This window comes from Muscardinus avellanarius (genome assembly GCF_963383645.1).
Source record: "Muscardinus avellanarius genome assembly, chromosome: X".
NCBI classification, from domain to species: domain Eukaryota; kingdom Metazoa; phylum Chordata; class Mammalia; order Rodentia; family Gliridae; genus Muscardinus; species Muscardinus avellanarius.
The window spans coordinates 15,820,760-15,836,568 of NC_137792.1; the positions used below are offsets into that span (position 1 = coordinate 15,820,760).

Genomic DNA, 15,809 nt, shown 5'->3' on the forward strand with positions numbered 1-15,809 from the left:
TAGTTTGGGGGTACTAGTGATTGAACCCAGGGGCATTCTACTGCCAAGGTATACCCTCAGCTCTATTTTTTAAAAGTTTTATTTGGAAGCAGGATCTCGCTAGCTTTAGGAGAGTCTCATTACTTGCTGAGGCTGTCCTTGAACTGTGATCCTCCTGTCTCAGCCTTCCAAGTATTAGAATTACAGGCCTGCGCCACCATGCCTGGCTTAGTATTATTAATAAAAATTCTTTAGGTAAAATAAAATTGAAATAGAGGGAATCAACCAAAACATAATAGAAACTATCCGAAATATAATGGCAAAATTACAGTAAATGACAAAAATCCAAAATACAGTGGCAAATACCATTTCCATTGTAACTAGAAACAGAATTAGGATGCTTATTGCCTGTGTATCAACATTGTTTTTGAGTTATCTAATAAAATAAGATAGAAAGGTGAGCTGGGTATGGTAGCACATGCTTGTAATTCCAGTTCCTTGGAAAGCTGAGACAGGAGGATCATAGGTTCGTGGCTAGCCTCAGCTACTTAGTGAGGCCCTCTACAACTTAGTGATAGGCTCTTTCAAAATAAAGAATAAAAAATGTGGCTTGCTGAGCTTTCCCGTCCATTATCTGGAGTTCGTCTGGTATTCCTAATACTCCCTAGTTTGGGCATAATAGAGAAAACATATGTCCTTCTCTTTCTGTGCTTGGCTGATCTCACTTAACATAATGTTCTCCAGGTCTTTCCACCTTCTTGCGAATGACATGCACCAAGCACAGTCTGCAAGTATGCCATTTTTAATATGATCCACAAAAATAAAAAAAAAAAAATGTGGCTTGGAGGTAGATCTCCGAGGTTCAATCCCCAGCACTGCCAAAAAAAAAAAAAAAAAAGGAAGATGAAATCATTATAGTGAGTAAAATAATTTCAGATGATATAAAATGCTTAGAAAACTTAATTTAGAAAATTAGTTGGATTCATGAGAATTGGATAAAGTAATTAGTAATTTTTTTCTCTGCTAAATGTTGAGCAGTTTGAAAAGATGAGGGGATAAGTGGGTAGGAAATACTATTCAAAGTAATAATCAATTGTTATAAATACCAAGGAATGAAACGAACAAGAGTGATATCCTGAGACTGATCTGAATTATGTTAAAATCTTGTTGAAAGATACCAAATAAAGTCTGAATACACAGAGAGGCCCAGTGCATTTCTTGCATAGAAATAACAGTGTCTGTTTCTTCTGAGTTACAAGTAATTGCAGTTAGAATCCCACCGAAGGAATTTAGAATGGGACTGGCTGATTTTAAAGTTCATTTGCAAAAATAGATATCTAAGAAATAGCCAGGAAAACGTTAGAAAACAATTATAGTGAAGGGAGACTTGTCCTGTTGATTGTTAATTTACTGTAAGGCACAATAATCAAGTGGGAAGTAAGACCAAGAATAGACAAATAGTGGAGTGGCATGTTACACGAACTTACATGTTCTACACACACTGCCAAGAGGCATTCCAGCTCACTTGGGAAAAAAGGTTTAGTTGCTTTAATAAGTGATGGCAGTGTAATGGACTCCTGTATGAGGCTGACTGAGGCCAGAAGCAGAAAGCAAGCAGGAGGAGAGAACCATATATAATCTCCAAGGTGCTACAACCCCAGGGACCAGCCCTTAGCAACCAAAGCCATCTTCTAACATTACTACCTTGTTTCTGTGAGGAGGGCTGGGGAACATTCTAAATCCACTCCACTATACATGCATTGCTGATTGGAGCATGAATTTTAAAATCCTTAAAACACACATGGCTTTTCCCTGGTTAACTCAGTTTTCAAGTACACAGCCCACAGTGAAAGGCATCAGGGCCAGAACATTTATTACGACTGTGCTCAGAGAGACCAAGGCTTGGTAACAACAGGAATAGAATGTTTTTAGTTGGCCGTGGTGGCACATGCTCGTAATCCCAGTACTTAGGAGGCTGAGACAGGAAGATCCGGGTTCACAGCCAGCCTCAGCTGCTTAGTGAGGCCCTGTTTCAAAATAACAAAAATTAGGCTGGGAGTATAGCTTGGACATAGAATGTCCCTGAGTTCCATCCCCAGTACTGAAAGAGAGAGGGAGAGGGAGAGGGAGAGGGAGAGGGGAGAGGGAGGGAGGGAGGGAGGGAGGGGAGGGAGGGAGGGAGAGAGAGAGAGAGAGAGAGAGAGAGAGAGAGAGAGAGAGAGAGAGAGAGAGAGAAAGAGAAAGAAACATGTTTAGTAGAATGGTATAATCTTACACTCATTACCTAGAGTAATGTTTGGTTTAAATGTCCAAATTCAGGATTATGGAATCATTTAAGTTTCATGAAAAAGAACACATTTGTATTTATGTGTGAATATGGGGGTATGAGTCTCTATGGGCATGTGCAAAAATTAATGGTCATTTCAAATGGGAATGATATGTGAATTATAGGCAGGTGAGGTCATTAATACTTCATCTTTGTCTAGTTGAACTTCTATGACAGTTATAAGACAGGACATTAAAATTCTTCTAAAAATTATGACTGATAAAAACCACAGTAAGCCAGGTGTAGTGGTGTACAACCATAATTCCAGTACTTGGGAGGCTGAGGCAGAAGAACTGCAAATTCAAGCCAGCCTTGGCAATGTAGCAAGACCTTGTTTCAAAATAAAAATAAAAAGGAGTCAGGGTGTAGCTTTGAGTTAGAATGTCCATAGGTTCAGTCCCTAGTACCAAAAACCAAATAAAAACCCCACACAGGATAAATTGTCCTAGGGAATTATGGTAGACTTGCTTTCAGACTGTTGTATGTGATTTTTTTGTAGTTTGAAAAACAAAAGATAAGAATAACTCCTGTCTCACTTAGCGTTTTGCTTAGTCATGTAACTTCCCCAGCATAAAGCTTCAATACTTCAAAGATGAGGCACACGTCAAACTTTTTTCCTGTACAGTAGTCCTCCCTTATCCTCAAGCAATAGGTTCCCACACTTCTCGTGGATGCCTGAAACTGGATAGTACCAGCTTCTGTATATGCCATGATTTCCCCCTATACATACATACCTGTGATATGGTTGAATTGGTAAGTTATTCACAGTAAGAGATTAATAACAATACTCCTAATGTAATAGAACTGTAATAATAATATAATAAAACGGTCAGCATCACTACTCTTGTGCTTTGGGGCCATTATTAAGTAAAATAAGGGTTTCCTTAACATAAGTGCTATGATTCTGCAACAGTCTGATAGCTGAGAAGGCTAAGTGGCTACCAAGTGACTTATGGACTAGTAATGTGTATAGTGTGGGTATTATGGATGATTTATAGCCTGCATGGGGTGGTATGAGATTTCAGCATGCTATTCAGAAAGCATACAGTTTCAAACTTACTAATTTTTCCTGGAAATTCTTATTTCAGACTGAGGTTTTTTATTTAATACATTTGTATCTTGGTTGGCCGAGGGTAGCTAACACCACGGATACCGAAGCTGCAAGTAAGGGCGAGTCTACTGTATTTATTATGTAGGCTGTGTATGAGAATCTCCACCCTTAACTGCTGTCCTCCACTCTGATAACTCTTCTATCATAGAAGCTGGTACTTATGACCTGACTTTTACTATCAGTGGTACTCAGTATTTGAAAAACCGTAGGTTGACAGTTTAATATGCAAATATCAATAAGCAATGAAGTCATTCGATGCTTGGTATAAAAATAGAAAATACAGATAGTGCTTAGGAGAGGCAGTCGAGATCAGAGTTAAAATGGACTTTGCTGGGCGTGGTGGCATACGCTTATAATCCCAGTGAGGCTGAGACAGGAGGATCACAGGTTCACAGCCAGCCTCAGCTACTAAGCGAGACCCTCCACAACTTAGTGAGACCCTGTTTCAAAATAAAAGAATAAAAATAGGGATGGGGTGTAGCTTGGAGGTAGAATGTCCCTGGGTTTAATCCCTGGTACCACCAAAAAAAAAAAAAGTATGAACTTTGCTTGAAGGTGATTCTTAGTATACTTCGTCTTTGGGCAAGCTAAGTAAGTTTCTCCATAGGTAAATGGGGATAAAATAGTACCTGTGGAGTTGTTGAGATGAAATGAGAAGGCATATAAGACATACAGTGGACACTTACTTTTTACCATTACAGACATGTATGAAGGTCTAAGCCTCAGCTCCTTTTTTCCTTTTTAAGTGTTATTTAACTGTGTCCGCATGTGTTGGCTCACTTGTATAATCCTCTTGTCTCTGGAAGGTTCTAATAGAAGACTGTATTCCAGTGCTGAAGAGGTATGCCAAAGAAGGGAGAGTGTTTGATTATGTGATTAATGACTTGACAGCTGTTCCAATCTCCACATCTCCAGAAGAAGGTAGATTCTTTTTTGTTTTACCCAAGATAATTGTTCATGAAAATGTTTCTCTTGGTACCATATGAAGGTAAAAGTTCTTTTTAGAGATTGTCTAGTTCTCTCTTTTTTCTGTGGTACTGGGGATAAAACCCAGGGGCATTCTACCTCCAAGCTACACTCCAGCCCTATTTTTTAATCTTTATTTTTGAAACAGGGTCTCACTGAGTTGCGGAGGGCCTCGCTAAGTAGATGGATGCTGGCTGCCAACCTGCAATCCTCCTGTCTCAGCCTCCCAAGTACTGGAATTATGTGTGCCACCATGCCCGGCTTAGTTCTCTCATTTTTTAAAGGGAATTAAGCTGCAGCCCATGGTAGAAAAATGGCTGGATTTAGATTGGGCTTTAATTTCTGTTCCTGCCATTAAATAAGTGAATTCATGCCATCATTTGAAACAAACATGAAGTAAAATGGTTTATAAATATCATTGAAATGTTAAATTGATAGTTTCTTTAAATTACTTGATTTTTGCCTCCAGGGGGACAGACTGATGATGTTGTAAGCGGTGACAGACTATTTCCCCTTTTCAAATCATGTGCTTTAAGTCACTATACATTTGACTTCTTTTTGAGTTTGCAAAATGGGGCTACAATCTGATGACCCTTGCGGGAGTGTCTCCCGGGACGTCGCTGCTTTGCCCCTTGAAGTCTTTTTTGAGATTTCAACAAGCACCTTTGTGTCAAATCTATTTTGTAGGGGCAAGGTGTTGAGATGCAACCCAGAGCCTGATGCCTTCTAGGCAAGTGCTCTACCCCCAAACCCCTAGTCAAATCTTAACTGACACCCAGGGAAGCATCTAAGTGGACATACGTTTGTTTTTACCTTGGCATTAGTGTGGAGCATGCATGCGAGACACCAGCTGTGACTGTACCTTATTGTTTATCAGCAGGCTCTCAAGCTTTTTCTTCCTTTTTTGTGGATTGTTGAGTTACAGTGAATATTTGATGTTAGGTGTTTTGATGCATACTTATACAACGTAACATTTTTTATCATTTAGATTCCACATGGGAGTTTCTCAGGCTGATTCTTGACCTCTCAATGAAAGTATTGAAACAGGATGGGAAATATTTTACACAGGTAAGCTACTCAAGGTTTTTCATCTCTCCTAAGACTATGAATAAGAATTTTTATTTTAAATTTTGGATGCATTTCTTGTAACTCATGTTTTTTACAGCATGATTGGATTATATTCTGTCAGGTAGTATCTAAATAGCTAACCTGGCATCTCTTGGTAACTAATGAGTTCCTAGCAGGACCCAAGGTTTATCCTCATTTGTCCTTCCTAGTCTTTGACTGTAATATGAACTTCTGCCACCAGATGGAGACACAGAACGCGTTTTTCTTTAGCCACCTCATCCTCTAGGAAAGTGTTCTTAGAAAAGCTTATTTAAGCAACATACACTTAACAATTTAGCGGTGCCACCACATGGAAGCAAACTGGTGCTTTTCTCATTCTCTAGGGATTTTTAATTTTCAAAGAAAGTTTGAAGGCATATATCATGATATTTACACCAAATATCTATATTACAGTATATTAAAATCTTTAATAAAATTCCAAACAGGACAGCAGAGGCAACCAATCTCTAATCCAGTCTTTTTACTTGATATAAAAATTCCTTGACTCATAAGTAAAAGGTCAGCACTTAAAATAGATAGTATTGTACTCTGATGTTACAGGAAAATCCCTCTACCTTGACCATAGACCATATATATATGAGGTTTATTATTTAAGTAGTGGATTTGCAAACTTTACTGGTGCCTTTTCAGAAAAAAATATATCCCCCTCCCCGTGCTTCCACCACCCCCTTATTTTTATTCAGTGCCTCCAATTTATCTTCTCCTCCTTCTTTTCCTTTGCCTCTTCATCCTCCTCTTCCTCTTCCTTCTCTGAGGATTGAACCAAGAGGCGTTCTACCTCTGAGCTTACACTCCCAGCTCTATTTTACTTTTATTTTTTGGTATGTGTGGTATTGGAGATTGAGCCCAGGGCATTCTACTACCAAGCTACAACTTTGCCCTATTTTCTATTTTTATTTTGAAATAGAGTCTCACTAGGTTGATGAGAGTTTCCTACTACCTGAGGCTGTCCTCGAACCTACAATCCTGTTTCAGTTGCCCAGCAAATAACCCCTAAATTCACCTGAGGCTACTATCACCCCCGCCCCCAGCGTCCCTGGGGCAGTATTGTAAACTGTGGGAATCTTATGATGTAGAGCATTAACAGTTCCATAAGCAGTATTCCATAGTCTTTCATATGTAATCCTAATCATATAAGAGGCTCTATGTAGGTGAAGAACTTTACAAAGTAATAATATATTGTAGAAATTCATTTTATTAAATGCATATTTTGTTAAGTAATATATTCTAGCTTTAAAATTTTAAATTCGTTTTTTACAAAGTATACAAAATTTTAGAATTGTACATATTAGTGAGATACCATGTGATATTTTGATATATAGTATATATATTGTGCTATGTTGACTAAAGGTAAGCCTATCTGTCCTTATTTTATGGCAAATACCATACAGAATCCTTTCTTTTAACCTAATCGTTATCCATAGTATCCCTGCTGTGTGGTAGCAGATCAAAACTTCTGACTCCTAACTACAACTTAGCACCCATTGATAACTGCTTTTTCAAACATTGTCACTGGGCGTGGTGGTGCATGCTTGTAATCCCAGCACTTGGGAGTCTGAGACAGGAGAATCCCGGTTCATGGCTGGCCTCAGCTACTACTTAGTGAGGCCCTCTGCAGTTCAGTGAGACCCTGTTTCAAAATAGAGAATAAAAAATAGGGCAGGGGGTATAGCTTGGAGGTAGAATGCCCCTGGGTTCCATCTCCAGTACCACAGAAAAAAATACTCATGCAGAAGCTAGGGAGTCATCTGGATACAAGAGGGACTTTAGATAATGGAGGAGAAAGCCTAGTGGAGCGATGGAGGGGGTTCAGGGGAGTGAGGGCTGATGAAGGAAACACACTGATGTCAGTGCCAATCTTGCTGTCTTGGGTGGGTAAGAGAGGGAGCGGGGAAGAACATGCGGGTGCCGTGTGCACGTATGTCCCTATCACTCTATTATGATGTGAGATTATAATGTACCAATAAAAGTATATTGAAATAAATAAAAAGAAAATTAAGAAAAGAGGGGAAAAATAAACATTGTTAAGCCAGGAGTGGTGGTGCATGCTTTGTAATCTCAGGACTTGGGAGACTGAGACAGGAGAATCCAAGATTGGAGGACAGCCTCAGCAATTAGTGAGGCTCTCATCGACTTAGACCCTGCTTCCAAATAAAAGTAAAATAGGTGTGAGGATATAACTCAGAGGTAGAATGTCCCAGGATTAAATCCCTGTACTAATAAATAAATAAATAATAAATAAATTATTGTTAATATATTTCATTGTCAAGAACAGGTAGAGGGCTGGATATGGTGGTGCACGCCTACAATTCTAGTACTTGACAAGCTAAGGCAGAAGAATCACAGTTTCAAGGCCAGCCATAGCAACTTAGTGAGACCCTGTTTAAAAAAAAATTGGGCTGAGTGTGTTCCACAGAGGTAAACTGCCTCTGGTTTTAATCCCCAGTACTACAAAAAAAAAAAAGAGAGAGAGAGAACATGGAGGAAGTCTTAACTTTTTTTTCCCCCTGAGGCAGCTCTTGCCAACAGACCCTACCCTGCCCTGGACATTTTCTGAGATCCGAGATGACTAATGCTGAAAACAACTTAGCAACTCGGAGACACCTTGACTCAGACTCTAGCTTCTTCTCTTTTCCGCCTCTGCCCACGTGTGCAAGACCTGCAGGCACGTGGTGACTCATTCTGGACCTTGCGCTTGGTGAAAGTGTGGTGAAGCTTCGAGGAGAGCAAACAGCTCTATGAGTGAATATTTTCCTCCTGATATTTAGAAATGTATTTTTAACACATTGTGGACTTGGTTCTGTTTACAGCAGGGGTCTCTGAACTACAGGCCAAATGTGGCCTCCTGTTTTTGTAGTTTTCTTGGCCACACCATGCCCATTCATTGCATAGTGTTGATGGCTGCTTTCGTGCTACAGCAGCAGCAAAGAATGGTTGTGGGAGAGGCCAGATGATCAGCACAGGCTAATATATTCTCTCCCTGGCCCTTCACAGAGGAAGCTTGCTGACCCCTGTTTTATAGGATATCTGCAGTGAAATATGCTCAAATAAAAGTTTCTTACTATAAAAGCAACCAGATCCAGCGAGTTGGGAATTTTCCAAGTGGGTATTTCTGAAGTAGAGCATATTTATAACAATTTTTTCTTCCAAGTTTCTGCAAATATAAGGGAATCTCATGCAGGTTAAGTCAAGGAAGATTACGAGGTTCGAGGATCTTTAACTAAACGGAGACTAAGACAAGACCAGGCCCAGTTGGACAAGCCTATAATCCAGTTACTTTCGGAGACTCAGGGAAGAGAATCGCAAATTTGAGGCCAGCCTGGGCAACATATCAAGACATGATCTAGAGGGTGGGGAGGGGAGGGCGATTGTAGTAGGTAGTTGGTATTAGAAAGTGTGACTCTTCTTTTGTATTGAATATTTGCCTGATAGACTGTCTCCTAAAGGCAACTGGTATCTTAGTATGAAGACTAATATAAATACTTGGAATACTATCGCAGCCCAATCGTAAGTATTACTGACGCAGGCTTGTGTAGCTTTCCTCGGCCAACTGACTCATGCCAAAAACAAAAAGTAATACATGCGTAAGGCTGTATTGTTTTCCAGGAATTATCTAAAAGATATAACATGTTTTCTTTCCCCACGTTCATTACATTTGGCAGTACAAATGATCTCATTTTGTGATTTCACTTTGGGCGATCCTGCTGTACATTCCGTGATTGAATGTGTCACATGGTGAGATTCACATGGTTGAAGGAGTGTAGGCTTTTCAGGAAGCTCTGGTCAGAAGCAGGGTGGTCTGACTCAGGAGGCATTTGTATGGTTACTACAGTGTGGTTTTGGGGGGTAGGTGCTGGGGATGGAACCCGGGGCCTTGTGCGTGCTAGGTAGGGCTGGGTTTATACCCTCATCCCCTCAGTTTTTAACTGTCATGCAATATGCTCGGGATGCACCCTCAATTACTGCTATTTCCACTCCCCCCCCCCCCTTGCTGCACACTTTAGCAAGGATGGGGTAAAGCTGGGCATGGTGGCACACACCTGTAATCCCAGTACTTGGGAAGCTGAGACAGGTGGATTGCAGGTTCAAGGCCAGCACCAGAAATTTAAGAAGACCTCGATTAGAAAAAAAAATAGGGCTGGGGGTATAGCTTGGAGGTGGAATGTGCTAATTAGTTTCTGCCCAAAATGGCTCTCATCACAGTGTCAAGTCTGTGATGTAACTGGTGGTGTCAGAAAGCCAGGGAATGTTGTAGAACTCCTGGGAATTGAGCTGGCCTGGTGGAGTTCAAATTGGAGAGGAATGACTCTTCTGGGACTAGAAGGCATGTCCTGGGACTTGAAGCCCTTCTTTCTTTCCCTTGCACACTTCTTAAAAAAATGGTAAGCTATTTGATGCATATAAAGTATGTATAAAACATGCATGTAAGTTATGATGCTACATAATTACCAACTTCTCACCACTCCCACCTTTAATTGGCATAATTAGTTGTGTGTGTATTTGTGTGTGTGTGTGTGTGTGTGTTACTATGGATGGAACCCAGGGGCATTCTACCTTTGAGCTATACCCCCAGCCCAATTTTATTTTTTATTTTGAAACAGGGTCTCACCAAGTTGTGGACGGCCTCATTAAGTTGCTGAAGCTGACCACAAACCTGGGACTCTCCTGTTTCAGCCTCCCAAGTATTGGGCTTATAGACTTGCGCCACTACACCTGGCTCTCAGTACTCTTGATATATATTTCTGCCTAATACCTGCTGCTTTCTAGAAGTAACCCATCCTTAGTGGCTTTTTGTTATTGGTGGTGGTGTACTGGGGATTAAAGCCAAGGGGGTAGTCTTTTGCTGTGCTATACCCCAGCCCCCCCTTTTTTTTTTGGTGGTACTGGGGTTCCTTGGAAGCCCTTCTCCCTCCAGGCTACACTCCCAGACCTTTTTTTATTTATTTGGAAACAGGGTCTCTTAAGCCAGCGAGGCTGACTACGAACCTGCGCGATCCTCCTGTCTCTGCCTCCCAAGCGCGGGGATTACAAGCGTGTGCCACCACGCCCAGCTATTTTTTATTTTGAAACAGGTATTCACTAAGTTACCACACTGGCCTCAAACCTGCAATTTTTCTGTCTTACTTTTCCAATTACCAGGATCACAGCTGTGTGGAACTGTATTGGCCTGCTTGCCTGCCTGCCTGCCTGCCTTCTCCCTCCCTCCCTCCCTCTTTTCTTTTCTCTTCCTTCCTTCTTTCTTTCTGTCTGTCTGTCTGTCTGTCTGTCTGTCTGTCTGTCTGTCTGGGGAGGGAACCCAGGGACATTTGACCTCCGAGCTATACCCCCTGCCTTATTTTTCTTTATTTTGAAACAGGGTCTCACTGAGTTGCTGAGGGCCTCACTAAGTAGCTGAGGCTGTTTGTGAACTGCGATCCTCTGGTCTCAACCTCCCGAATGCTGGGATTACAAACGTGTGCCACCACACCCGGCTTTGTTTCATTTTTTTAATAAAAAACATCCTGTGCTCTGTGTGTGTGTGTGTGTGTGTCTTAAAGAGAAAGACTCATACATAAGGGATTGAACACTCAGGAGCATTCTACCTCTGAGCTGCACCCCTAGTTCTATTTTTTTTTTTTCATTTTGAAACAGGGTCTTGCTAAGTTGCAGAGAACTTTGCTAAGTTGCTAAGGCCAGCCTCAAACCTGCAATCCTCCTGTCTTAGTTTCCCAAATACGGAGATTATAGGCGGGCACCATTATGTCCAGCAGTTAGCTTGCTTTTGAAATTTATTTTAAAATAAAGGTGTTCAGGGCATTTCTGTACCTTTTTTTTTCGCTTCCTTTTTCTTTACTTCTTTTTGTGGTGCTGGGGATTGAACTCGGGGCTTTCTACCTCTGAGCTCCATCTCCAGCTCTATTTTTTATTCTTAAATTTACAAGGTCTCATTAAGTTGTGGAGGGCTTCGCTAAGTAGCTGATACTGGCCATGAACCTGCGATCCTCCTGTCTCAGCCTCCCAAGTACTGAGATTATAAGTGTGCGCCACCATGCCCAGCTTTCTGTACCCATTTTTTTGTTTTTACATTACAAAGATAATACATGTTAGGTAGCTTATGTTTAAAAGGTATAAACAACATAGAAATCTATAAAGTAAAAAAAGCAAGTATCTAACATGGGGCAAGGAGAACTTTCTGGAACTAAAGCTGCTGAATTCAGATTTAGACCCTAGTTGTGCTCCCATTTCTGTCCCATTGATTCCTCTTATCCTTCATGTATGATTAATTCTTTGCTATTAGATTTTTTGTTTTTATGCCTGATGTTTTTATCTTGAAAACAAAAAGTTCCGTTGGTAAACAGCAAAATGAATGTATCACATTACTTTTTTTGGGTACATATCTATTTGTGGAGACTTTCTTCTGTTTTTAAAAAAGTGCTTCTTGGCATTGGTGGGAAAGAACAAATTGAAGCTTTTCCGTTTCCTTCCCACATTCTATAAGAAGGTCCTCCCATTGGCCTCTCTAGAGAGTGTAGTGTCAATTTTAAGATGTCAAGGAAGACCATTCGCCTGTACACCTTGGTGGCATTTCCATTCTATAGCTTCCCCAGTGGCGATGCATTCTAAAAAAACCCGGTAGTGTTTTCTATTTATGAATCCTAAATTACACGTGTGGTGTTTATATGCTCTCATGGTGAACTTGATGTTGAAACCAAATTATATGCTGGCAAAGGGCACTTTGGCCAAATCCCACTGTAGGACCCTAGATGATGGGTTATTAAACAGGCTGGCACTGAAGGACGACGTCATGTTAAGCAAATGTGCTAAGTTAAAACCATCAAGGCCAACTCTTGGAATAGTTCTAACCTCTTATCCGTGGCTGGCTAGACAATTTTGAAATGCCATTCTCAGAAACTCTTACATCTCAGAGGTTCTTACATCACAGGCTGTTTTTATTTATAAATGATTTTCACCTTACATTGTACTTGGCTAATATGAGGCAAATTAATAAGTTAATAAAGGGTTTTTTTGGGTACTGAGGATTGAACCCAGAGGCATTCTGTGTCTGAGCAGTCCTTTTGTATTTTGAAATGGTGTCTTGCTAAGTTGCTAGGGTGACCTCAAACAGGCCATCTTCCTGTTTCAGCCTACCGAGTACTGGGGTTACAAACACCACCATGCCTGACTAAAAGTTTTTAAGATGAAATAGTCAACAAAACCCAAAGATTCAGTAATCTTCTGAATGTTAAGAACTTAAGTGGTTAAAAAGAAATAGGTAATAGCTGAGTGTGGTCAGACACACCTGTAATCCCAGGGTTTGGGCAACTTAGACAGGAGGATCGCAAGTTTGAGGACAACCTCAGTAACTTGGCAAGACCTTGTTTTAAAATAATAAATTAAAAGGGGCTGGAGATATGTCTAAGGTAGAATACCCATGGGTTCAATCCCCAGTCAACCCCCCTCCCCCCGAAACACACAAGTAAATAAATAGAAATAGGCGGTATTAATACCCATCTTGTTTCCAAAAGGAAAAAATCTAGAAGATTGTGCTTAAAGTAATGACAAACCTTAACCCCACACCTAGTCAATTAAAATCTGCATTTTAATAAGAACCCCTGTAACTCATGCACATTAAAGATTGAGAAGCTCTAGAGCTAGGCATATACTACACTCATTTAGCAGCTCTACTTCATTCTAGCCAGCATTTCTGATTCTCTACCCTTTTTTCCTCCTGGGCACAGGATTGCTGCTGTAGCTCCAAATGTCACATTCTGGTTATAGGCTGAAAGAGAACTGAAGGGGAAGACAACTATCCTAGATTGTTCAGAATTGAAAGCTTTCCTCACAGTCCTAGTAGGACTCCTTGACCACCCCTAACTGCTTGGGAAGTAAAAAAGTGACCAAAAAGGGAGAAAAGTCATGACAAATGAGTTCCAGAGGAAGTGTTTTGTTTTGTTTTTTGCAGTACTGGGGATGGAACCCAGGGGCATTCTACCTCTGAGCTACAAGTCCAGCCCTTTTTTTATTCTTTATTTTGAAACAGGATCTCACTGAGTTGCAGAGGGCCTCACTAAGTAGCCGAGGCTGGCCTCAAATCGCCATCCTCCTGGCTCAGAGGAAGTTTTTGATGAAGAGTACAATTGAGGATGTATCCTTAGCATAAACCCTGAGTAAATTTCTGTTGTGCCTTCAGAGCAATCACAGATTTTCAGTAAAGCATGCAATAGGATAATTCCCTGACAACCATTTTAGATTCATAGGGTTGTAGTTTAAACCATTCTTGAAACCAAGAACATTATTCTTTTTTTGATACTTCATTTCCAACACAGTGGTGACCATTATCGGAAAAAAGTTACTTTGAACGAATGGGCCATGTGTCTGAATCTTTGCTAAGTTGCATGGGGGTGCATAGAATGAACTGTGCTCGGGAGAAATTGGTCCCATGGCTTTCTATTACTTCATACTCTAATAATTTGAAATAGCTTGGTAAATGAGGTAGAAGGAGAATGCGCTAATATACTTATAAATAGAATTCAATATAACTTGTGATGGTGCAGAGGCCTTATCTCGATTTTAATGATGAACTTTTATCTCAGACAAGAATTGTTCTCCTTTATTAGAGACATTCAAATGAGTGGGGCTCAAGAATCCCGTCGTTTGCTTTTCTCTTTGATTTAGGGGAACTGCGTCAATTTGACGGAAGCCTTGTCGCTCTATGAAGAACAGCTTGGGCGCCTCTACTGTCCTGTGGAGTTTTCGAAGGAGATCGTCTGTGTTCCTTCATACTTGGAATTGTATCCTTTGGCCATAACATCATGTTAGATCAGAATGCCTGAATGAATCTTGTGCCAGTTCAGCGTTTTTAATCCTAGTAATGAACAGAAATAGTTGTGTAGTCTATAACACCCCAGTTATCGACGCTCTGAGAACTTTAAAAAACTGGTTTCTGGGCCCCACTCAGAGACTCTGGGCTGTGGCTTGACAGTCTTTAGGGACTTTAAATTAATCAGGTATCATTGGTCCAAAAAAGTAGTTCTCCAAGGCACTTGCAGAGCTGCTGCATCACCTAGGAACTAGCTACATTCGCAGATTCTCAAGTCTCACCCTGACCTGTTGTCCAATCAGAGATGCTGGAGGTGGGGATGCCAGCCCCTCCAGGGAACTTTCATCCAGCCGAGGTACTTGAGATGCCCTCATGGAAAATATCCCACCCGTGCAAGTAAAAACTACAGCAACACTCACTTCAGTCATATCGAAATTACCTGCTTTAATGTTAGTTCCTATGCTTGATGCTCCTTTGTGGTAGAAATCAAGAACTAAAATAATGTGGACCACGAAACCAGTGCCGGTGTTCCCCATTATTTCCACTTAGCCCACTGAAAAAGGACAGGACACATTGAAAAACTGAAATGAGAGAGAGAGCATCATAAATTTGTACCACCTTTCCTTCTAAAAGCTAGGCAGGCCGTCTGCAGTCAGTAGCTTCCTTCTCTGCAGCGGTGGAGCCCAGGTTCCTATAACAGCACTCTCCATTGCTGAGGCAAGAGGCGAGAAGAACGCGAGGTCTTCTCTGCTTGCCTGGCAGCTGTGCCCTTTCACAGCCTGTGGAGAGATTTAGCATCTCCCACTGTCCTCCTTCATTCAGGGCTCCCTTCAGAGTGTTTTTGTACAGTCTCATCTGTCTTCACATATTTGCATTCTTGAGAAATCAGTTTATAACATTGGGATGAGGTTCCTCTCTGGTTCCTCTCCTCCCTTTCCGCCCTTTTTTGCCCTCTCTTCCTCCCTCCTATTCCTCCCCACCACCAAGTCCCTTTTGGAAGACTTGGGAGCGGTAGTGCGGTGGTGTGCGTTCCTGTGACCTTCTGTCTTCCCAGTGCCCCCTTCGGGTGTCGCAGGCTGCAGAGTGGCCTTGTTCAAAGGCCTTCGTCATTACCTGGGTGCTCTGAGCAGTGAAGCTTTTCATCTGGCTTGCAGTTTGCAGGCCAGCACACACGTGTTAAGTGATGCCTGTTCTTCCATGACTTGCCAGCTTTCTTTCCTTGACTCCCTGCCCAGGTGGGTATTTTACACTGTTTGGAAGAAAGCTAAGCCTTGAAGAGGAATGTCCCCTTTCATGTGTGCTGCAGCTAGCCTTTCCTGACCTCCACATGCTGTACATGACATCGAAACCAGTTAGGCAATTGATTGTGAATTCCTTCAAGTTTTCTTTTTTAATTATTATTTTTAATTTAAAAATCAAATGGAAAATGTATATTTTGATGAGCTAGGGTGTTTATTTTGAAATTCAGCTGAAGGGCAGTTAGACAGTACAGCAAAGAC

General features: G+C 41.1%; 1 protein-coding gene across 2 annotated transcripts in view; it reads left to right on the forward strand.

Annotated features, from left to right (window-relative positions):
• The window catches only part of SMS (spermine synthase), a gene marked incomplete at both ends in the record, with an annotated part of 66,735 nt that extends 51,150 nt beyond the window's left edge, over positions 1–15,585 (forward strand). For both annotated transcript variants that reach the window (XM_080718741.1, XM_080718740.1), the window contains 4 exons: positions 4,223–4,337; positions 5,371–5,450; positions 14,166–14,281; positions 15,546–15,585. In XM_080718741.1, the coding sequence (XP_080574867.1) occupies positions 4,223–4,337; positions 5,371–5,450; positions 14,166–14,281; positions 15,546–15,585 (351 nt within the window). The remainder of the gene's footprint in view (positions 1–4,222; positions 4,338–5,370; positions 5,451–14,165; positions 14,282–15,545) is intronic.
• Between the last annotated feature and the right edge of the window lie 224 nt (positions 15,586–15,809).